This window comes from Pelecanus crispus, chromosome 2, assembly GCF_030463565.1.
Source record: "Pelecanus crispus isolate bPelCri1 chromosome 2, bPelCri1.pri, whole genome shotgun sequence".
Lineage (NCBI taxonomy): Eukaryota > Metazoa > Chordata > Aves > Pelecaniformes > Pelecanidae > Pelecanus > Pelecanus crispus.
In genome coordinates, this window is record NC_134644.1 from 122,683,126 (window position 1) to 122,707,474 (window position 24,349).

The following is a 24,349-nucleotide window of genomic DNA, read 5'->3' on the forward strand; positions in this document are numbered from 1 at the left end:
CTCTAGTCAACCACTGGTTCCCCATCAAAGAAAAAAGTTTCAACTGGCAAAGTCAATTTGTTTAACATTTCCACGTATCCTCCAGCAGACAGGACTACTATAGCACATGTAATCATCTGTAGTTTTGCTAAGCACAGATCAAAAGGACAAAAGTAACTGGAAAAAAACATTCACCTTAGGTTGTGCACATTCATTTAAATTTGCTACTTAATGTATGAATAGGTCTAGAGAACCTAGTATTTCTAACGTGCCAATTATCTTTGTACTGTGGTTCCCCACTCATTATCAAAAATAGCTTCACTTCAGACTGAAAAAGTCATGCTTTTCTTCTTGTATGTGGCTTTCTCAAACGGCTTTATTCTCACGTGCAGTGGATGTTTTAACCCACCTTCAACGTGATTTTTGGAAAAGGCAGTCTGTGCACACCCAGTACCCCCAGGGGCGGCTGTTCATGTTAGACCATGGGCATCAGTTTAGGTCCACTGAGGTTAGTCAGGCTGGTGAGCACAGACATGCACTTTGCAAAGGTTGCACTGGGTGACAAGGTGAGCTCAGCTGAACAAGCCAGGCTAGCAAAGACCTGCAGTTTATCCCCACTCCTCTAATTCTGATGCCAGGGGGTTCGATAAGCTCAACCATTCACATGAGCATTCCCAATCTCAGAGATAGTATTGTAAAAATCAGGTACCAAAAAGCATCTGGACACAAGCGTGTACAAGGGGGGATAACACTTTCCTTTGGGACAGCTCTAGAGGAGCTCTAGAGCAGAGGTCATGGCTCCATTGAAAATAATGCTTACAACAGCGAGCGATTTATCGCATCACAAGAGTAATTTTTTGAAAGCAGTGCACACTTCTGCACTCATAAAAATTGTCCCAAGTTGGACTAACCTCTGGAACCCCACCTGACATTTTGGTGGTGGTTCTCTTTCCTAGACCTCTCTCTCGTGAGAGGCTGGATTTGGAAAATACGTTCCAGGACTCAGTTGCCATAGCAAGCTTTTGAGCTCCAGAGAAAAATACACACTGTGGCTGCTTTCCCTCAGAAATGGAAGAGGGAAAAAGAAAAAAAATCCCATTGTATACCTTACTCGGCTGTAATGTGGGAGGCCTGAGTTTCATGACCTATCTTATCATCTAGTAGTAGTCCTTGGACCAGAGGTCAGCATTCAGGGAATGCGCTGACCATCAGGCTACAGAGCTGTGACACTTCTCTGTGGCCCAGGAGCGCTCCTCCAAAAAGTCCTGAATTCTTTTAAAAGCGGTATTGTCTCAAAAGGAGCTCCTCCATGGGAGCCGAGTGCATCATTGCCCCAACACCAGACATCCCACTGGTTCCCATTGCAGGGACGGGGCCTCCAGTCAGAAAGTGGCATTGCCTCCCCCATCAAAGGAAGGTGGCAGGCCTGCAATTCCTCGGCCTTCCTCTCCAAAACACAAGTTTGAAGGACACTTTGCAACCACAGGGGTACAGAGCATCCTTCCAGCAGGTGGGAGATGCCAAATGGGCTCTTCTCTGGGGAGGCGAGTCTAGCACTCAGCCCCATCCACTTCCCATCCAAATTATCTATCCCTGACGACAGGCACACCAGTGCCCTCTGTTAGGAAAGACGAGCATCAGCTTAAACCTCAAGAGAGCAGTCTGAAATGAGAATGCCTGTCTCAAAATAGCACTTAACCTCTCTAAGAAGGTGGAATCTGGGAAACATCCCTTTCCTCCATCGTTTCCCCTTCCCTTGCTCAGCGCTTCCTGCTCAGGATGCAGCACTCTTACCATGTAAGGAGCTCAACCCAGGGACTTGGCCCCTTAAAGTTCAGGTTTTGTGGCACTCGGTGTCAGTAAAGGCCAAACTTTCAGAAATCAATCCAAGTCACAGAGCTCGATTCTAAAGTCATCGAATGCTCAAAAGGTCAATTCTGAGAGGAACACAAACCTGGGTCCATCGCTTCCTCCAACAATAGAATTAGGTCCCCCTTTCTGACCAAACAATCTCGGTATTTTATCAAATTAGCAAACTTTTGATAAAATCATAGGGGGCACTACAATATTTGTGACAGTTTGGAATGACTGTAAACATCCCTGCTTACTGCAGGGGGGCTGGGCTAGATGATCTCTCAAGGTCCCTTCCAACCCAAAGCATTCTATGATTCTAAATCATCCACCAACTATAACTGGGATATAATACGAGTTATTGTAATGCTTTATGAAGAAGGCGCACATCGCTATCTCGCAACCACCATATGTTCTGCTGTTTGTATGTATCTATTATCCAACCCTTACATAAGCTGTTGATGAAATTATCATCACACGACAAGAACACTTGTAGCACGGTTGAGTTGATCAAAACAAAGTAACGAAGAAATGAAGGAGCTTCATGCCGAGGTGGGACTGGCCCCTCGCCCTCCCCAGCTACGGCTGCAGGAGGGAGCGTGCAGACCTGCAGAACGCTGCACAACAGCCTCTGCTTCCCAAAAGACAGGGAATACACAAATTCTGGGGCTCGGGCTACGGACGAGAGGGCTGCTTCCCAAAAGACAGGGAATATACAAATTCTGGGGCTCGGGCTGCGGACGAGAGGGCTGCTTCCCAAAAGACAGGGAATACACAAATTCTGGGGCTCGGGCTGCGGACGAGAGGGCTGCTTCCCAAAAGACAGGGAATACACAAATTCTGGGGCTCGGGCTGCGGACGAGAGGGCTGCTTCCCAAAAGACAGGGAATACACAAATTCTGGGGCTTGGGCTGCGGACGAGAGGGCTGCTTCCCAAAAGACAGGGAATACACAAATTCTGGGGCTTGGGCTGCGGAGGAGAGGGCTGCTTCCCAAAAGACAGGGAATACACAAATTCTGGGGCTTGGGCTGCGGAGGAGAGGGCAAAGTAAATACCTGCACTTTCTCCGGTGCAGGGGAGAGGGAAGGGTTGGGGAGGGGGTTGCTTTAGCGGTGCAGGTCACCCGTGAGATGTTGCACGCACACGCACGCCTTGCACCGCGCCTGTGCGCGCAGGGGCCGGCCAGCCTTGCCGCACCGGGGGACGCGGCGCCGGCAGCCCAGCGCACCCCGGGGCTGACCCCCGCCGCCCCCCTCCCGCCGCCGGGGCGCCGGCCCCGGGGCACTGCAGCCCCGCCGGAAAAACCAGCGGGGCCCCCCCGGGCCGCCTGCCACGGCGCGGCTGCAGCCCGGGGCCGCTCCAGCAGCCGCGGGCGGGCCGGGCCGAGCGGCAGCCGCCGGGTCCGGTGCCGCCGGTGCCAGCCGCCGAGGGCCATGTGCCGTGTACTACGGGCACAGACTCCACCTTCCCCGGCTCCCGCCCGCCCCCACGCATCCAGGAAGGGAAAAAGAGGAGGAGGAGGAGGAGGGAAGGGGGTGAAAGGGGAAAAAAAAAAAAAAAAAGAGGTTGAAAGGAGGGAGCTCGCCGAGACCCACCCTTCTCCCTTCTCCCTCCTCCTCCTCCGGGCTGCTGGCCGGGCTTTTGTTTTCCTCCAGCTCCCCGTTTCCCACACGTGATTGCCGTGTTATTGCACAGGGCGCTCGGCGGCGCGGCTGCACCTATAAATACGGAGCGGGCGGGCGGCGGGGGCCCGGGGCAGCGCGGCGCGGCGCGGCCGGGCGGAGGGCACCCCCGCGCCACCCCCGTGCACCCCGGCGGGCCGACGGCACCCATGCCCCGCCGCCCGCCCGCCTAAGGGGGAGGCAGCGAGAGGCAGCGCCCGGCCCGCGGCGAGGGGAGGGGGAGCCGGCCGACAATGGCGGCGGCCGCCACCGCCGCCAGCCCCGGCAGTCCCGCCGCCGGGCCCCTGCCGCCGCCGGAGCCCTGCCCCAGGAAGGGGCCGCCGCAGCCGCCGCCGGCGCGCAGCGACCCCCGGCGCAGGCAGGCCGCGCTCTCCTTCCTCACCAGCATCTCCCTCGACGGGCGGCCCCCGCCGCCGGGCAACGACGGCCCCGCCGCCGCCAGGCCCCGCCAGGCCCCGCCGCCGCCGCCGCCGCCCCGGCTGGGCAGCCCCCCGGCGGCGCCCGCCGAGCCCCCCCGGGCCCAGGAGGAGGAGGAGGAGGAGGAGGAGGAGGACGCCTTCGCCGCGGTGCAGGTGCCGGCCGCCGCCTTCCTGGGCGCCGCGGCGGCGGGCAGCCGCGGCCGCCTCAACTCCTTCACGGCGGGGGTGCTGCCGGCGCCCTTCGGCCGCGCCAGCCCCCAGGGCCCCGCCGGCGGCGGCGGCGAGCTGGGGCAGCCCGGCCCTGCCGCCGCCTTCGAGCTGCAGCGGTCCCGGTAAGCCGCGCCGCGGGGATGCCGGGTGCGGCGGGCTGCGGGGGTGAGGCGCGGGCGATGGGCAGGGCGGCCCGGTAGCCGCGGGGCGGGAGCGCCGGTGGCCCCCGCAGCCTCCCTCGGCGGGGCCGGGCGGGCGCTGGGCCGGCGCCCGGCCGGGGGGAGCGGCGGCGGCGGCGGCGGCGGGGATGTGCGGGCGTGCAGGGGCAGGTCTGCCGAGGCGCCCCGGCGGCAGCAGGCGTTCCCGCCCGGCTGCGAGCGGCGGAAAGTTTCGCTGCCGCTAAGCAATGCGGGCGGGCGGCCGCAGAGCCGCCGTGCCCCGCTGCAGCCGGGCGCAGCTCCGGAGCAGTTGTCGCCCCTTCTGCCGCATGGCTGCAGCCAGATCTGGCGCCCACGAAGGGGAAGGAAATCTTTCCCCCGGTGTCCGCGGGTTACGGTGTGAGCAGCGTCTCGCCACCTCCCTCAGTAAGCTCTTTATCCACCAGCACTTCGTGTTCCTCTGGGCTGTTCCTTGCTGCCGGCTACTCTTTTGCCTTTTAATTCCCAAAGGAATAACCTCACCCCCTTGAAACGCTGAGACTTTTTGGCTAAGAAGGTGCAATCATGTAAAAATGTGCGAATGCATATGGATTAATTGCTCCACGGGTACAAAATCGTCTTCCTTCACTTCTTCGACAACATACTCGGATATCAAAGGCTGGGGGGTGTGTGTGTGTGTGTGAAGAACCAGGGAAGAAGCTGGAGGAAATGACTGTACTCCCCAAGCCCACATCGGTCGCCACTCCCACATTCCCCATTTGCCACACTCCCTTCTTGTTTCTCCCTTGGACAAATAGGTAGACTTTGAGTCACATGTTATCGCAAGGGTTTATAAGGGTAATTGAGCATAGATCGCTGTAGAAAAATCCCTTTCAAAACCAACCAGCTTGGAGAAATTGGAGGTATTCCAGGAGAAAGTTGTCTTAGCTGTGTGCCCCAGCGTTGGTTGTTTTTTTTTTTTTTTCCTTCCATCTGGATTGTATTGGTGGCTTTTTTGAGCCCCTTTTCAGGTGCTGTGCTAGGGACCCCTACCTTCCCAAGTAAAATGCCTGCTGGTGGGTTACCACCTATGTTCTCCCAGCCATGTGTGTCTTGAAACATTTCCTGCAGTGACAATCCTGTAATTGCACCGTGGATCACCAGCGCGGTAGCATGACACACACATGCTTGTGCATTTTGGTCTGTGACGTGGTTCTGCACACTGCTGCCCGTGGCCTTGTGAGTTAGGAGTGACCCACAGGCCATGATTTGGGAATTGCTTTTCTACTCTTGAACTTTTTACTTGGTGGTGATAATGTGCTTGGCAGTACCCTCTTAGTGTTCAAGAGACTGGATTCTCCTTGGCCTTCCAGTTAAAGAGTTTATTATTCATGCAGGATTCCTGTGTCATCTTTCTGGATTCCCAAGGATCGTCCTTGGTTTTCCTTGCTTGCACTCTTTGATCCTGCGCTCAGTTCTGGGAAGGATGCTCGGATCTCACCTGTATCACTTCTTCCCTCTGCCCATCATTGTTTTCCCTTGCCCCTGTTTGCCACTCTCTGAATTTTTCCTTCCACGACTGATGCTTTTTTTTGTTGCATGAGAACAGTGTGGAGTTTAAGAGGGAAAGGTAATTACTGGTTTTGTTTACAACCTAGAAATCCAGAGTTGTGCAAGTTTGGCTGTGCTGCTAGTGTGCAGACAGGCTGAATGGATAGCCCAAGTCCATGGCAAGGGCAGTCACCTAATGAAACCTTGTCAGGGTGCTCCTGCAGTCCTATACTGGCCTTCCTTTGTGCTGTATATTTTCTTGTGGTGTAAGATGTAAGGAAAGTGCTGGTTTTTTCATGCTCTTCTGTTTTCTCGACTGCTAGATTCAACTGTGGTGGAGACCTTGCATAACTCCGCCGCCAAGCGTGAGGCTCTCTATTGTAGCACCTGCTTATGGCTGGTGCTGGTGCAGGAGAGCTCTGGGTTATGCCCCCGGCTTTGCTGACTGCCGTGACGCTACACATGTGCAGCCTGGGGCAGATTTCAGCCTGCCTTCAATAGATTTATTTCTGTTCTGGAAAAGGTATATATTTTTAAACATCAGGAATGGACAGCTGGCAGACCACGGAGGTTGTATCGAGCGTTTGCTCCTCATCATCTCAGTGAAAAGATGTGGTAGGGGCTCCTGGTTGCTGGGTTCACTCTTAGCTGCACAGAAGGTAAATTGCAGGCATGCACAGGGCTGGCGGAAGCCCAGGGACGGAGGGTTCGAGCAGACCTGCTGCTGCTCCCTTAATGGAGAGGAAGGAGCCAAATGCCCAGCACGTGGCCTGCCCTTCTCGGCACAACGGGGTGGGAATCACAGCAACTGCCCAGAGACAGGCATTAGCTCGCCTGACGGAGGATGCGGAGAAGCAGAGAGGAAAATCAGAGATTTTTATTTTAGTTCGTGTGCGCATCTGCTGTCTCCTCTCCTGCCATTCCCCTCTCCTTGCAGCAGGCTTGAAATTGAGTTTGATGTGTCCTTTGACAGACTAGTCCTCTGTGCTGAGACAGGTAAGTTATGTTGTAACGTGAAACCATTTCTTCTTACGGTGTCAGGCAGGACAGGCTGCCTTATGTTGTTGTTTTTATTTAGTTTTCAGAAACCATTGTGAACATGCAATCAGAGTTTCCTGGCTTTTTTGTTTGTGTTAGCAGTTTGTATAATTGCATACTAGTTTATATTTAACAAGGTTATCATTAATGTGGTTTGGGTTTGTGCTCTATGTGTATTCACGAGAAACAAACGATACAAAAAAAGAACATGGAGCTTCTAGCTGTTCAGAGGCTAGTATGTAATTATATGTAAATGGGAAAAAAAATGCTTGTTCAGAAGTCGGCTTCTTGATGCCAAAGGCTCCTGTCTAGTGCATAAGGAGTTTGTTTCAGTTTTGTGGTGAATAGGTGGCTGAGGACACAAGGCTGCTGGAAACTAGGGCCAGGTTCTGCCAGGTTTTCCTTCATGTGAAATTGTAATTAATTTTAATAGCTTCATCTTAAATTAGCAAGGAGCTCTGTGGAACAAGATTTCAGCAACACTGGTTTAAAATCATTTCAGGTCTTGTAGATTAGGTGATGGTCCCAGGTACTTGTTTTTGTGTACACCTAGAATTCTTGTTGCCATAGTTTTCTTTGGGAAGAATACTGCTGTTTCCATACATGAAGTTTCCTTTTCTACATAAGGCCTTTTTCAGTGGCCTGGTGGTTAGAAACAAGTGCATGCTTTTTTGTGTCATTTTGGGGTTTTTTGCTAAGGAAGCAAATCAGTGATTGGATTTGGATTTTAAACATTGTTTACAGTTGCATTTGTCTGTTTCGTTGTGTCAGGCTTGAAGGTAGATGGGCAGGAGAATTCCTTCTGGGAGCAGCAGGTGCTGGGAAGGAAGCAGAGAGGAGTATCTGCTGAGTAATTGCTGGGGGTGGAGGTCCACTCAGAAGGACATTGATGTTACTGCGGTCCAAATAGCTTTATCTTCAGAATTTATTGACCTACAAGATAAATCTCATTTCCTGAGTAATTCTAAAATTAATTTATGATTAGCAAAGCTTGTGAAGATTCAGTTGTTTTCTGCCTATTAGAAAATACAGAACTGTGTGTGGCCTCGCTATTCATCTTCTGGAGAGATGCAGTGAAGGGGAATGCTGGAATGGTTGACGTGCCTGGCTTTTTTAGGGCTCGCAAGTGCGACGGGTTGTTGGTACTGGAAGAATCCTCCAGGATGTTCCTGAGGAGCTGAATCCCACCACTTAGTTCCATGGTGGAAGGCTGTGAGGACAGACCCCGGTCCTCCGTAGCCCTGGGTGGGCAGGCAGTGCAGTCGCAGTCCACCACAGAAGATGCCCCCAAACTGAACATGCCGGAGACAAAAGAAGAGTCTCTCAGAAACAAGTGTCTTACAGGCAGAGTCCTGAAAGAGGAGCAAAACAAAGAGCCGGGGGCACCATCCACCCTGCGGGGTCATCCCAGCATCAGGAGTGGGCTTGTGAGCCGCTGGCAGCACATCAGACCTTTTGTGTATGATGGAGCCTCTGCTATTCACTGAACCTAAAGCCCTTCAGGCAGCCTGAGTTTCAGAATGATGTATACAAGAATAGCGTGAAAACAGCAATTTAATGGTCTGAGAGGTGAATGGGAAGTGCACATGCTGCACTAAGTCTTTTCATAGGTGTGTGACCTTGTATACCACTGATGGTTGCTGTCTGTAGAGAAGGGGATGCTTATTGACTTCAGCTGTCACTTTGGGAGGCTAAGTGGCCTTTCTGTGCCACGCTGAAGAGGGGACGTTCAACGACAGCATTAAGACTTGGGTAATAAGAGCTGTTTCACTGATTGCACCAGCGTGCTGCTGCATCTCTTGGGGCAGGTCCCTCATCGCCCGTTCTCGGTGCTACAGGCCCTGTGTAAGTCTTGATGGATGCTGTTCCCAAGGGCTGCCCCGCTGAGAAAGGGCTCGCAGTCCTCATGCACACAGCTTGCAAGGAGTCCCGTGAGGGACACTGAGTGCACCCATGTCCTTTAGCATGAGCATGCGGAGAGGTTGGGTCCTCACGGTCGCTTCGAGCTGTGCAGGAGAGGTCACTGACTGCCAGTGAGCTTTCTGAGCTCTGCATGTGCCGAGCACGGCCAACCCCACATCACGCTGAGCGTCATCCATCACTGCTAGTCCCTGTCTGGTTTTCCCCTTGTTCAGGGCACAGGTTTGTGCCTCCCTCCGTTGCTTCCTTTGAAACTTGTGGAAACGTGGTCATCTTCCAGATGTTAGTTGAAGTTGACCAGTGGTTCAGAAGTCACTGCAATATGACGATGCACAGGCAGGTGGACAGCATAGATGCATCAGCCTTGTTCCCTTAATACACAAAGCTTTTATAAACAAATCCCACAAGTTTGCTCTGGCGTATTTTAGGCTCTTATTATACTACTTAGCAAGTATCTCTGGCAGATAAAAAAGGTAGTATTCCTCAGACAAGGAAAAAAACCCTTTGCTGTCAATTCTGAAGAGGAGCTGGGGCAGAACGTAGCATTCATGACTACTAGGGAATTAATTAGACACCTTCACAGAGGGACAGATGCTGAGAGGGAGCTGCCTCTGCCGAAGCCTCAGGACTCAGCAGGTGTTGGAGTGAGATGGCCTTAGAGCCAGGCGGGTGAGAGGGCTCTGCCTGGGTGGGTGCTCATTAACCCCTGTGAGAACCTGAGCTGGTAACATGTGAAGAGTCATGTTTGGTTTGGCTGTCTTCACTGGCCACTGATTCAAAGCTTTCTAGATCCAGCCCCGCCTCGGGAAGTCCCGTGGTTATACTGCGCAGGTGCCTAGCTGGTATGCGGTGACCCATCATTAGCTGTCAGGAGAGCAGAGGAGTGAAACATTTCAGCGGGTTTGCTTATGTGGCCGGTGCATTTCCATTACTTGATCTTTCTTTTCACCCTTTTCTTTACCGGCAAAGCTCCTGTGCAGGCAGCCAGACTGGCCCTTTTCCTTAGGTGCCTGCTATACAGCTTTCCTCTGCAAAATACTGCTGCAAGCATCTTGAAATTATGATTGGTAGCAAGCATTGTGAGTCACCAGCCCTCCAGACCATCACAAAAACATAGTTTGATGGTAGATAGATAGGATAATGACAGATCATAGGTTGATGACAGCTTTTGGATAGGAAGTATGCTTTAATCAGTAATTATTATGACTTTGAGAACTTTTCTGGTGGAGGGTATAACTTAGCTTGTAACAATTCAAAACGGGTAAAACACAAATACAAGATTCCCAGGTGTGCTTTCTGAAAGGAAGAAACCCCAACCCTCTAGTAATTCTGTGGCTTCCTGGTTTCAAAGAAGTAAATACCAGGTGGGCTGTCCAGAGGCTCTGTGGGGTGGCGAGTGTGATAGGAGGTAAAGACAAGAAGCAGAACTAAATCCTGATTTTTTTTTTGCTTTGTTTTTAATTTTTTTTTTCCCCTCCTGATTTCAGCTGTTTGTAGTCTCTCGGGCAAGATCTCCACTACACGAACATAAAGGCTCATCTTCATAATTTAACCTGAAAATGCAGAAGTTTGGTTTACATGTTGGGACTTGCATACATTAAAACTTAGTAGATACCAACTTATCCCATGATAAATATAGGAAATCAGATTCTATTTAAGCCATACAAATATACACAATATTCACCTCTGGACATATGCTAATACCTCCCAGGATGTAACCAGTCCTTTCTGACAAACACTCTCTTCTACACCCAGAATTGCTATTGATGGCTGTGGGGCTGCCACCAGATACCAGGCTTAGCAATGCAGCAGGTGCAGCAAGATGCAGAGCTGGCTCTTCTCATAAGCCAACTAAAAACCCCTTTGCCAGTTTGCTGTAACAAGTATTATTCCTAGAAAATGGCAATGACATAATTTGGCACATGGAGAGTATCTGTCTGCTGGCCTGCAGTTTGCAAATAACATGCTGAGAAATTTAAGGAATGGTATTTGATTTCATAAGAAGGGCTTAGCAGAAGTTTGATTTGCTGCAAGGGTAGGGTAAAGAGCTCGGTAAATCAGTTAGGAGAAGAAAATTTCACCCTTGGTTGGAGAAAACACGATGTGCCGGTGGGAAACTTCTAGGTCTCTCGGGGTTTGCTTTTCAGGCTGCAATATGCAGATATAGAGGAGTACATATTTAAGAAACTGTGAGGTTCCTTTACAGGGGCTACTGTGTTACATTCGTAGCAACTGCTTTCCTGTCATGAATGCTAAATGTATTTTCTGTTCTCATGATGTATTTCAAAGTCAACACCGCTCTTAGCAGCTACGTTTCAGAGTTTTTGCCTAAGGAAGGTTTTCTATTGTGGAAAATGTAGAAGTGAATGAAAAGTGAAGGAAAGGCTACCTTCCTTTCTGAAGAAGTTTTTTGTTTTTTTAAAAGCCTTTCGCCCTATGTATGAATATAAAGGACAAGCACATGTTCTTAGCAAGCAGTTGCGTTTTCCTCCATGTTGTTATAGATTAGGCTAGCAATTTTGTGAAATTGAGGCTTGGGGAAAAAAAGATTCACTCGCCACAACTGAAATGTGTTTTCCCCTGCTTGTCTTGGATGGCAGTGGAAGTATGTCCTTTCTGACCCAGGATCGTGCGAAGCCTGAACCGTACATTTACATCAGTAAAAATTACTCAGTTAAATCAAGCGCCAGTGTAAAAAGTTATGCTAGTAAGTAAATCTTTGCAATATCAGGGATTTTTGGTGGCATTAAAAACCAGAAAGCTAGATAACTTTATTTAGAATAATTTTTCAGGCAACAGCGGATTGCATTTTGGTGCTCCTACAGATAATCTTATTACCAAGGTAAATATGATTAGGTTTTCAAATCTACATTCTGTCAAGGCAAATCAGACATAGGCACATCAGTTTATGGGTAAAGGCATTCAAAAGAAGCATAAATTTTCCTGCAAAGAAAAAGAAAATCCTCTAATTTTGTGTAACAGGAAAAATCTGTAAGGTGACATTATGCTGACTTCTTTCTGCACCACATCATGCAGCTGGAACTGAGCCGCATGGAACCAACAGGGATGAAGCTCTGCAGCTTGCTTTTCCCTTTCTGTGGGCTTTGGGTAGGGTGTTGAGCACCAAGAGGTCAGTAGTGCCACTCAGTTTGCAGCCTGCTTGCAGGTAACTTTTTTTCAGCCATCTGTGTGCTGTCTGCTGTGTGTTGCCTTGCCCGTGACCATACAGGACATGTCTGCACGTATTTTTTGTGTAGGCACAAGGCACAGAGAAGTGATACTGGGATGCGGTGGTGGTACCAGGGCAGCCTCAACAGGTACCAACCACTACGCGCTGTTGCTGTCCTTGGAGTTGAGCTTCTGCCTTCTGCAGCGTGGGAAGGCTGGTGATGGGTCTCTCTCTGTCCCCTCCCCTCTGCGGGGCATCATTTCCTTTCCCATTTCAGGATGGAGAAGGAGCCACTGCAGGTACAGGGTCAGCAGCTCCCAGTAAGGAAAGTGGATGGGGAAACATGTGGGAGGCTCCAGCGTTCCCAGCATTGTCATTTCTGGTGTGCCTGCCATGGGTGGAAGTGCAGGGAGAGGTCCCAGCCCTCCAGCAAGGTTGGATCACGCAGAGGTTAATATAACGGAAGGGAAGAGGAGGAGGTGAGAGACCCCAAGCTGAGCTGTCTCCCTGTCTGACAGGAGGTGTACATGTTGGCACAGTGGCATGGATTTTAATTTCATCATGATTAAAGGGTCAGATGTTATTACCATTGCTTTTTACAGAGATAACTCATAGCACTGGAGCAGCCGGTTCCCCACTGCTGCTGCTAGCAGAGCAGCAGATCATGACCCCAGCATGTTGGCATGCCCTTTGAAGGGTGCAAGCAGCACAGCTTTGCCAATCTACTTCAGAGGAAGATCTGCTCAATTTTAGTTTCTGAGAGCAGATCCTCACCGCCCAAGGACCAAGGATGCCTTCAGCACTCGGGGAGGACCCTTGTGTCTCCTGGAGGGATGTCTGGTTTCATCTAGTACCCCCAGCATGTGTAGGGATGGGGACAAGGGGAACGAGGAGATGAATATCACATACGGCCCTTTGCCTTCAGGCCTGCTTGGATCACATACATACATTCATGTGTACACAAATACAGTCCATACCTACAGTTCAAGAAGCTCTCATTACTCCTTGTTGACATTGGCATGTACTAGGAACCTGCACTTCCCATCCCACTGTACTCAGCCTGTCTGAAGGATGTAACATAGAGCAGAAGCTAGATGTCAGCTATGGTCTGAAATGTGTCTTGAAAACTTTTTTTTTTTTTCCTTTTGCTCACCAACTTTATTCCTTGTATTTTGTCTGTCATACCCCTCTACAGACAAAACTTTTATTTTCCTGTTGCTTCTGCACTTGCGTTTGTACCTACAGATCCAACAGAAAAGGAGATTAATTTCCTCCTTTTTCAGTGGAGGTTGCAGTCGGGTACACCCAGGCAAATGTGGGGTGACAGAAGGATCGCCCATGTGTCCGTGGGGTGTGGTGGACTTGCGCAGCAGGGAGTGAAGTCCTCGTTAGGTGACAGAGAGCTACACAAAAATGAAGGCTCCATCTTGATACCTGGGATGTGGGCAGAGTTGAGCAGGCTTGGTAGTTACAAGCAAACTTTGTGGTTCTCCGAATTTACTTAAGTGAACGATGCCATTTCCGACTGTAAAACACGGAGGTGGTTTTTTGGGTCGTAGGAAGAGAGGAAAACCAGCTTTCAGATGCTACAGTGCAGAGTGCGGTTTAATTGCTTGGGTAGGTGAGTCGCACAGGTACTGCAGCAGGTTATGTAAAAAGGCGTGGAAAGCTTGCTGTCTGCTATTAATAGTCTTGGAAGCATGGTTTTTAAAACACAAAGGTGTAATTATGTTTTCTAAAATGGAGTTCACACAACCTCCCGTTTTCAGCCCATTGTGTATCTTAGGAACCTCCTTCATTTTATGAGGCTCTTTTCTTAATTAAAGCAAAACTGGGTTTGATTTTTAATTGGTGATGGTTACTGTTGTGTAGAATGCCATCTTTTAGCATAACCTAATGCAGAAGAAGTGGCAGCTAAGAGGTGGTTGCTTAAAAAGGCAGAATTATTTACAGCAGTACACAAAGTACCACTGTCAATTACCTCCATCGTGACCTTTGAGATTTATTTGTAAAATCCGTATTTTTCTGTGTGCGTGACTCGCCTCAAGATAAAATGCTTTTCTATTTTAGAAGGCACTCCAGGTACTGCAGAACTCTCAAGCAGCCTTGCAAATAGCAAGTGTCTGCGCACATTTGTTTTAAGTACAGACTTCATTGTCCAACTTTTTTTGCTTCTGTTTGTTTTAAAGAGTTTATTATAAATATTGGTTTCTTGTTTGTTCGTTAGTTTCCTTATTGATGTAAGGCTATTCAAGTCAAAGATAGTGCTAGGGTGTAACAGGGAGCAGAGTTTGAGCAAATGCATTTAAAAGTAAAAAATACTAATTGTATGAATCTGCCAGCACCCTTAAATAGGCACTTTCATGGCAGTATTTTCTGTTGCTATCCTCATGCTCTGTGTGAAGGCTGAATGGATGATGTGAACGGAAACGTGTATTTTCTTGCAGTGAGTTTGTGAGCTCGCAAGCTTCCTTCTCCTGGAAGGATGTAGCCTTGCAGCAGGAGCAAGAGGGTTTTTTTTATGGTGTGGTACCAGTGCTGTGCTCAGTGCTGTACAAAATGCTGTTGCTCCTCCGCATCCCTTAGGAGCTAAGCCCCAAGCCCCCAGACTGTTTTGTGCAGTAGGGCACTGCACAAGGGTGTGGGTTGCAACTGGAATTCACTCCCTTGGGGAGGATGGGGTGGGAGCGAAGAGGCTGGAGTGAAAAAGCCCTCGTGAGCCACTGTGTGTTTGGAAAGGCTGAGGCATCTGAAAATGAATGGGCTCTGAATTAATTGCAGGGTTGCTCAGGTACAAATGGGAAGAAGATTAGGCCTGTCTTCTATTTTAGGTGTGGAGGTGATATTGCCAACCTGTTGAGCAATTGCATATCTTGACTATCTTATTGGATAAATTGTTGTGGCTGGCACGGTCTTCCGTGTAACTGGCAGTTGTCTTGCAGCTGTTGCAGTTCTCTATTTTGTACGATTCCCCAGGAATATTTCGACATGGTCTTGTCTGGGGGTTTTTTGTGTGTGTCATTTACATATGTTAGAAGAAACGCAGCTTTTGAGAGGTCTTGACCCTCACATCCACTTTCCCAAGATGTGGGGTTATGGTAATGAAGACTTGACTTCACTTCTCCAGTGTTTGTTCTGAATTAGATGTCTGCCTTGCGTTTTTCCACCTAAAGAGAGCAGAGCAGTCGAGCAGTTCAAGCTGGGAAGGAGACTCCGAACCATGAATTTCAAGGAACTCTCTGGGCTCCTTTGAAACTCTCACTTTGAAAAGACAGCATGTGCTTTTCCTGTATGTGTTTTCACAGATTTTGTTTACCGCACTGTCCAGACCTGCTCCCGTTTGTATACTTGTCCTCCCTGGGATTTTTCTGGGGAGCGGTTGGCATTGTTGCGGACTGCAGTTGTGGTTCCACTTTTATGGAAGTTAACAGCACACGTCTGGTTTAATCAGTGCATCAGAGAGCTTGCTTTGTGCTGACGCGTTAATAGAAATGGGTAAAAATGCTCTTTATAAAACTTGAAATGCGACTTTGGAGGTCGCAGCACTACTAATCCTTTGCATCTTAGCCTGTGGAGGGACACGGGCCATAAGAAGCGGAAAATTGAGGTGCAGGTTGTGCTTTTCTAATGCAACGTGATTGTAATTCTCTGATTGCTCTTCAAGCTGTTGCTTCCAGAAGCTCAGAATGAGAGCAAAATCCGTATAAAAAGACATCTCAAAGGCTTGGTCAGCTCCTCACACGACGTGCCTGTGCTGTGCTGTGCTGGTCAGTCCCACTGGGCTGCACTCTTTTCTTGTACTGCACAAGCTGTTTAAATATCCAGCGCTCTGAAACAAAGCTAAACAAGAACCACCGGCACTATAAATTATTTAAACCTGGAGGCTTTGCGAGAGAATTGGGTCTTCTCCATCCGGAAGGGCCGTGTCCGTGCCAATGAGCAGCATGGCCAAGCAGGAGCGGGTGTGTAGAGCCAGGAGCTTGGTGCTGAGGACCAGATGTCCATGTTATGGATGTTCAGACCAGCTCTAGCCTGCACCCGTGGCCTGGGCACCCAGCAGTAGTCGGAGGACGGGCGCTGTGCTCCTGCAACGTGTCACCTGGCTTCCCGCCGTCGGAGGGGAAGCCTTCGCGCTCCGGGGCTGCTCTGTGCTGCAAAGAAGAGCATGTCGTAAGCAGGCACGGTCGGGAGACTCACTTCTAAAGTGTGCGTCTGATCCAAAGTCAAATGCCGTGGAGATGTGCCCATAGAGTCTCAGTTCCCTGTTCTGGGGCAACAGGGGTTCATATTGAGCTAATTTAAATTTCTCACACCCTTTCTTCCACTTGGGTTAATACACTTTTTGTTTGACCCTATGAATTCAGATGCTTTTTTTCCCTAGTCATTTCTACTGGGAATTACCGACTTCCCTCTTTCCACTGCGGGTTTTAAAAAGATTTTGTAGGGAAAACTTTTTTTTTTGCTTGCTGAATCAGAGCCCTGGGCATCTGTTTTCTTTTTACTGGTCAGTTGTAGGCTTTCTAAATCTTCATTTCGTGATGTGGTAAATTCTGTGAAAATGGATTTTTTTTAAAATTGTTTTTTTTATTACGGTGTTTCATGTTAACAGACATCTTTCGCATCTGTTTATTGGAAAAGGTGAAACAGGAAAACCAAAATTTCAAAATTCTGCATCACATGATGGCAGTTTGTGAACTTGATCAACAGAGGTCTAATGTCATACCCAGCACGGTTTTACTCTTGGCCCGTGCTGTTTTTAGAAGCGAACATGCAGCGGCTGAGGAAGTAGTGGTTTCTGTTCATGAGGTCTGGGGAGGAGGGTTCATTTGTTTAATTGAAAGAAAAAAAAAACAACCCAGTTTTATACAAAGTATAGCTAATTTCACTTTCAGCAGAAGCAATAAGGCAAAATTTTGCCTGTGACTCCTGTGTAAGTAGCTACCAAAGGAGCCTTCGTGTTGGGTCCCACCCGAGATGTGCAAGGTGGGGAGCCACGCCGGGGTTTTGCACAGCGGTTGCGTGTTGCGCTCCTCCTCCGTCCCGCCGCCTGCAGCTCCTCACGTGCACGTTTGTGCTTTTCCCCATTCCCAGCCAGATGCAGGCAGCGCTTGGCAAGTCCATCTCTGCATCTATCTGCATCTATCTGCCCCTACCCATCCAAGCACAAAGCCCTTCCCCTCTCCCCTCCACGTTAGACAAGCTCATGATTGTTCAGGTCTGAGGAGGCAAAGGAAGGCAGAAGCAAAACAATATGCGTTTTGTATAATTTGGGTTTTTTCTGCTGCTCTGGGGGCCATGGGCCTCGTCCAGTGACACTTGGTTCAAACTTCCTCCTCTGCAGAGACTCGCGGGGAGGAGGGAAAATGCTGTGGGTGCTCGGGCAGACGGGAGACAGCGGCAGAAGCGTGTTTTTTGTCTGTTCGCCGGACGGATTCTTTGTAAGCTGCTGCTGGTTCTAAAGGAAAAATAAAGGCGTGTAGGTCTTTTTCAAAGACTTTTCCAAATAGCGGCTGACAGATCTGGCCCGAGAGAGGAAATCTTTCCCATTCTTGTCGCTCTGTCACAGGTAACTGAATGCGGCTCTGTTAGCGCTCGCATCTCCCGTTTGACGTGTTGAGCTCGTACAGATGATGTCCCGCTGTCGGGATGGAGTATCCCTATTGCCGTCGCCGGGAGCGCCGCTGGCTGCCCCGCCACGGTGCCTGTGGTGGTGTCTGAGGGTTGGCTGCACACCCCTGGTGCGGTCCTCTCCCCGCTGCCTCCTTACACCCTCTGGCTCTGGAAGATGGATTACTTGACCGTCCCCTCTCCTGCCGACGTTGTCCTTGCAGGCTGCGAGGCTGTGTAGCGCCTGTTGGAGCACGGTGGGATGGCTGGAGCTGCCGCTGCAGGCTGCAGGTGTGCTTTACTTCAAACAATAGCTCTATGCCCACATTATATTTGTCCTTATTAGTACAAGCAAGGGTGTCTATTCTGTATTGATAGCTGTATTTATTTTTTGAGGTGCAGGGATAAGTTTTTCCAGTTGCTAAAACACTGGGTTTTTTTCCGGTCTAGAACTGCAGTGGTTTTATTCCCAAATTTGGTTTTCAAATTTTTTTTTTTTCCCCCCCCTTAAAAACCTTCAAAGCATGGTATGCTTGTTGTGGTTAGGTGCAAAATTAGTTCAGATAAAAAACAAGGGAAGGAATTGGGAAGGGGAAATACTCAGTCCTAGGGCTTCCTTCTCTGTACCTTTCTGGCTAATAAAAGTACAGAGAAATTTCCATACGCAGGCAAGTTCAAACGGATGCTAAACAGTTTGTCTTCATATGTTGTAGTATTGTCATCAGGATACTATTGTCTGTGTATTGCTTACTTACCCAGATACTACTCTATATATAAATTAAAAGCTTTAAGTTACCAAAAATATGCTACAAAAGTGTATGCTTCCTGAACTCCTACTTAAAGCCAAAAGAGATGTATATTTACAGATAATCAATGTATTGTTTCGGGGAGGAATATTTTTTCTTTAATTGCCTGTCTGATATCCTCCTTGGAAGATTTAAGTATTTTTGGTAGTAGCTTTGTGGTCTATACCCTGTTTGCTTAATATCTGTCATAAAATGATGTAACTGGTACTGGCACAGGTAAAACTTGAGCTTGTGTTCAACTCCTGGGTAGGGTATTGTAAGGGGGAAACTGTTGTGTATGCATAATCCCATTAGGCAATATTGTTGTTCAAAATACTTTTTTTTTTTTTTTCTTCCTTTCCCCTCTCACAACAAAGCTCCTAGGTCTGTGGTGAAGTGTTTTGTGACACATTTTTGAATGGGCCTTTTGCCCTGCTTTCAGTTCTTTAATGCAAGAAGCTTTAGCAGGAAACAAGAATCTCTTTCTTCTCTCTCTGTGTTTATTCAGCTTGGGGCTGTGATGCTGAATGTGCAGACAGACACACAAGTCAGATGATCTAAGATGGTGATATTACAAGGTTAGACATTTCACGTGAAAATAATTTAAAATCTGTATCAGAGTTGTTACATCTGCATTTAATGTCTATGCCATCTAAATATGTCTTAATTATTTTTTAAAGCATAGATTTTCTGTGTGTTTTCATACCCCCTTCCGTGGCAGTTCTAAAGTAAATCTTCTCTTGCATTATATTTAGTCACATCTTTTGAAAGAGGCGACTGGTTTGAAATGAGTATTTGTAAATTAGTTTTTGTCATTGAAAAAGGGCTGTATAAAAATGGAGCCCGATCCTGCAAATACTTGCAGATGCATCCAGTCTTACTCTCCCAGGTAACTTGCTGCCCGTGGCTTATGAAGTCATTGCCTAACACAGTCAAAATGAACAGTTTCGTGGTTTCATTTGAGCATGAGCCCCATCAGCCGAGGTTTCTGCAGAAGTGCATCATTAGTCATGCAGTTAGTACCTTTGTTTAGAATATTGAAGTGTGTGAGGTTTTGCAGGATCGGATCAAATTATTTGTATTAGTGACTTTTTCCCAGTTATTAGTCTGGTATATTTTAAAATCTTGGAGAGAATGGGCTTTCGGTGGTCACCCTTGAGATGTTTCTGTAAATGAATGCATGTATTTAGTTCTTGTAATATTAAAAGCTGAATATAGCTTATAGCAACCTAGGAGAATACTGGGCACTGAGTTTTTTTTTTTTTAAAGGCATTTCACACTTTATGTTTTCCTTTATATGCATAGTTTTTAAAGGAAGTATGATGAGCTGCCGTTAGAATTTTTTCCAGCTGGTTTTCTGTTTAAAGTTTTCTGTTGTCTCTCTGATGTTGCTTATACAGCAAAGGCTTTTCTGCCTGGAGGTGCCTCTAGGTGATTTGGAGCAATTAAAGGGGTTACTGGCCCCAAAGTGGAGACTGGCCAAAGCAAATGTGCTCACAAGTCTAACATTTTATTTCACAACCCAAAGTCTCACCTTAAACTGAATTAGCTGCTGATTTAAGCTTAACACACAGGACTGACTCTGCTCTCTTATAACTCCACATTTAGGTTTTTCAGCTTTCAGAAATACATAGCTTTTTAGATTGAATGGAGTAGGAGAGCCAGATCCACTGCATCTGTTTTCAGGGATTCAAATTTTTTTTTTTCTTTTCTTCCTGCATATGCAAGTGCCTTCAGCAGAACTCGGTCATCATATCTGAAAGGTAGCATATGCATGCACATCACACTCCTGGCTTGGGGAAGCGGAGGAGCAAACAACAGATAGTGAGCCACGGCTTAGCAGTTTTTTAAGATTTTAGTAGCTGTTTTAAAGATTTTTAGTATGGTTTTTTGTGACGGTTGGAAGCACTAGCAAGATTTCTAAATCATGTGATCTGATAAAGGATCCCATGTCTCCTCTCCATCCTTGCTGCAGAGGAACTTATTCTAATACCGCCAACTTCCAAGTCTTGCAATGTATGATAGAGGCTTTTTAAACTTCTTGGACTACTGGGATGAGGTGGAGATGCTCAGCCTAATCTCCTTGTATTCTGTCTTTTTGATAAAGTTCCTAATTCTCAAAATCAAAAAAAAAGGAAAAGATGCAGCCTTAAAGACCTACATACCAGAAGGCAAAAATAAGACTCTTTAAGGATTCACAGAAATTCATACATTTTTAATACGTTTTATCTTTGTATTTGTTGTTTAAACAGATAATACAGAATCACAGGTCTCTCGTGCCTTCTGCTTTCGGAGAATTAGCAATGAATACTGGAGGCACCGCATGCTCATGGAGAGTCCTTGCATACGTTTTTCCACAGAGATAAGGCTCTCCAACAAATGCCAAATACCACCACGGAAGTTGTAACAACGGTCCCCATCATGACATCGTTTTGTTGGGAAGATGCAGCTTCTGAGGCAGGTGTGGGGACAGCACAGATGGGTTGGGGCAGCTTGGGCACCTTGGTACCGAAGCGTCCCCCAGGAGCAGAAACGTCTGGTGAATGGCCTCTGCGCTGACACCTCCCGTAACAGGAGCCAGGGTAAGGTGGATGTGAAGCTGGAAAACAAGCCAACGCGCCCTGGCGACCAGCAGTGCGGTTCCGGAGTTTACAGGAGGCGGTGTAGAGAACGCAAGGGGAACCGTGCATCCTTCTGACCGTTTAACTTTGTTCTTGCATCCTCGCCCCTCCAGTGGTATTTGTGGGAAGGGTCTGGATACAGGGACCCCCTTTGCCCTCTTCTCCCAGAAATTTGTGATATTGAGCTCAGTCAGGAGGGAATTCTGATTTTTTTTATTTTATTTGTGGTTTGGTGGTTTTTTTTTTTTCCCCCCTGCAAGGCAATTGCCTCCTGTTTCGAAAATGCCTTTCACCTGTGGATGTGACCCAGTGGCACCGTTGCCTGCCTCAACAAAACCAGCCGGCTGCTCTGGGGCGTGCTAAATCCCCGACAGGTTCTTAACCTGTCACGAGACGGAGTGTCGTCTCCTGCTGGACTGAGAGGTTCAAATCCAGCTCGGAGCTTTTTCAAAATGACCTGTTTTGCACAAATATGGGTTTCGTAATGGTGTTTTATGGTCGCACCGGGGGTGGTGCCTGCGAGTAGCTCATCGCCAGCTCTTGCTGAAACTAGTCCCAGCACCAGCCGCTCGCTTGGGTTGTGGTGGCTGCGGGGCTGGCTGCTGCCCGCAGTCCTGTCTTTGGGGTACGAAGCCAGCCGTGAGGTGTCTGATGAAAATACCCGAGTTTGGATGACTTCATCATTTTTGACAATAACAGAATTACTGGCAATAGTAAAAGTACCTTGAAAACCAAGAAGGGGCGCTGCAAAATTGTCACAGCGCATAATGTTGGGATGGGACACAGAGCTGCCCCTTGTATTTGTGACCCTTATTTTTAAGAATCTTTCTCCCAGTTCTTGTAGTCTGTGAATTGAAATAACATCATGTCTCCTCCTGAATATTCATGAAATTGGGCAATGCCATGGCCAGCTCCCCAGTCCCTGTGGAACTGGATGGGGTTATTGGCTGTAGTAGCTCAGGAGGTTGGTATTACTGAGTTTCCTTTCAGTTTGTGATTTTTTTTTTTTTTTCTTTTTTGTGTATGTGTAGTCTGTGAAATCATTTGCCCATGCAGTCAGAGGTTGGAGTGAGCATCTTCCAGAGATCAAGATAAATATTCTTAAAATTAAAGGCTTGATTCTGTGAAAAGCTTTAATGGGCATTTAGTTATGCTCTGGAGTAGTTCACTGGGCTTCAAATGGGAATTAAAAATCAGAAATGCTCGGAGCGAAGGTCGTCTCTGCACAGGACTCTGCAGCCCAGTGCAGGCGGCTGCTCCCGTGCTCCGGCTTCCCAGCAAACCTGGCAGGGACCGGGTGGGATATTTGCAAGAGTAAAGGAGGGTAGGGGTTTTTTTGTCCATCTTTTTCCAGGACAGAGGAAAAGAAAATAGCTCCTGTTTTTACTCAATGTGTAAAGGGGGAGAGCAAAGCTTTCAGAGGAAATACAAGGTTGGGAAGGGGAAGCAGACATTTCCTTCTTCCTCCTGCTTTCCTTTTCACTTCCCCATCCCTCCCCCGCTGTTGGGAGGATCTCAAAATGCTGTGGAGATTTGGGCTTAAGACTTATTTTGTAGTGAGATGTGAATTGGGAACCTGGTAAGGGGATACGACTTCATGTAATTTTTCTGACGTTTGCGTTAAGTACAGAGCTAGAAGCAGCGTTCTGAGGCTTGCACTGAAGAGGCAGTCTTTTGGGGTGTCAGCCTTTGTGTTGCCTCGGGAAACTGCAATTTCATTGACGTAAAAAGGCGTCTCTTGACTATTCTCATTTAAGAACAGGGTAGATAATTTGGTGTTCCCTGTTTCAGAGGACTCTCTCTCAGAAAATTGCCATCCTTTAGCATGAAGACTTGCAGTTTTGAGGGGTGTGAAATGACGTGCACGTTGTTAGCCTGCAAATGAAATTAAGCAGGTTGTTCAGACGATTGTCAGGTTGGTCTCCTTACTCTTTTTTCAAATGCTTGCGGCAAATAACCAGGAGAACTAAATCCAAAGTGACTCCTCATGAGAGAGGTAGGACAGCTCAGGAAATACACAGTAATACAGGATAAATACGTTGTTTTAGTGATGCCTTGGTACAGCATCACACTGTGGCCCAGTGGGCAGGAGGAGAGAAACCTCGTCACCTCTAAGTGTTTGGACCACTTTGCAAAATACTTTGAAATTAATTTTTTTTTCCTGTTCCATCCTCCTCTGGCTTGCCTGACAGCAGTGGCGGAATACCTTCTGCTCCTCCTGTGGTTACAGCCTGGAAGTAGCTGCTGAAAGAGCTTCTAGAGAATAAAATTGAGGGGTAATAAGAGGATAGAGAACAGCATGGCCACGCTTCATATGTTACCTGCAATGCCTAACAGAGCTTCTTTAATAGAAGAGAGTTCTTCTCCTCTGTCCTTGTGTTACTGGGGCACAAGCCTACAAGGAAAAAAAAATTGGATAAGTGAATATTAATGAAATCTGTCATTAATTATTGCCAGAGCATACTCTGGGAGAATTGGGTTGCATTTTCAGTGGATTTAAATATAGTTTTGGTTATGCAATCCTGTTAAACATTGTTGCAGTATGTCACTGAGAAAGCTCGTTATATTTGCTATATAAAGATTACGACTTTGGAGGGGGAATTAAAGTTTTAGTGGCGGTTGCCATCTTTCTTGTGGTCACAACAGTGAACTTTTAAATGTGGAGAAGATGGGGGGGAAGCTCTGGGTAAGACATATTTTCTGTCTGCCTGGAAACACAACCTTTAATGCTGTTAAGCCAAACCAGAGGAAAGCAAGCTTTTTTTCAGGAAGCAAAATTCTTCAGAATTTTCTGAACATCTTCAAACATTGGGAAACGGGGTTTTTTTCCGAATATGAGTCTTTTGTATCATATATGCAGATGAATATATGTGTGTGTGTGTATGTAATAAGAAAAAAATAATTTCAAAGTGAAATGTTGGCTTCAGGCAAATCAAAATGCTCTGTGCATTGGTGCACTGGGGTACGGCCGAGGGGGTTGATGTTCAGATGCTGTTCTGCAATGTATTTTTTTCACACCAAGCAGCGCTTGCTTTAACAAGTCATTTGCTGACCTCAGTTAAAGCGATGTTTGCAGACAGATAGCTCTAATTGGACACAAGGCACCTGGTGTATCAGTGATTAAAAATAAGAAACATTGTGCCCTAGTTATTGTACAACTGGCTTGAAACCACTGTGTAATGATGGTACATTTGCCATCAGATTAGGTCATGAAGCGGCTTTACTGCAGCTTGGAAAATTAAGATCAAAAATAGTCCTCTGATTAAAACTTGAGCGTTTGAAGGCTCTTCAGAGAAGAAAGATGTGCAGATGCAGATGTATGGGAGAAATTAAGTAGTCTGGATATGCACGGTTCTTGAATTTAAAGATAATAATTGAT

At 47.6% G+C, this 24,349-nt stretch overlaps 1 protein-coding gene across 1 annotated transcript in view; it reads left to right on the plus strand.

The window, feature by feature from the left end:
- The first annotated feature begins 3,746 nt into the window (after positions 1 to 3,746).
- CABLES1 (Cdk5 and Abl enzyme substrate 1) overlaps positions 3,747 to 24,349 on the plus strand; it is a 71,590-nt gene continuing 50,987 nt past the window's right edge. Inside the window, exon 1 of the mRNA XM_075705910.1 lies at positions 3,747 to 4,264. Coding sequence (XP_075562025.1) covers positions 3,747 to 4,264 — 518 coding nt within the window. The remainder of the gene's footprint in view (positions 4,265 to 24,349) is intronic.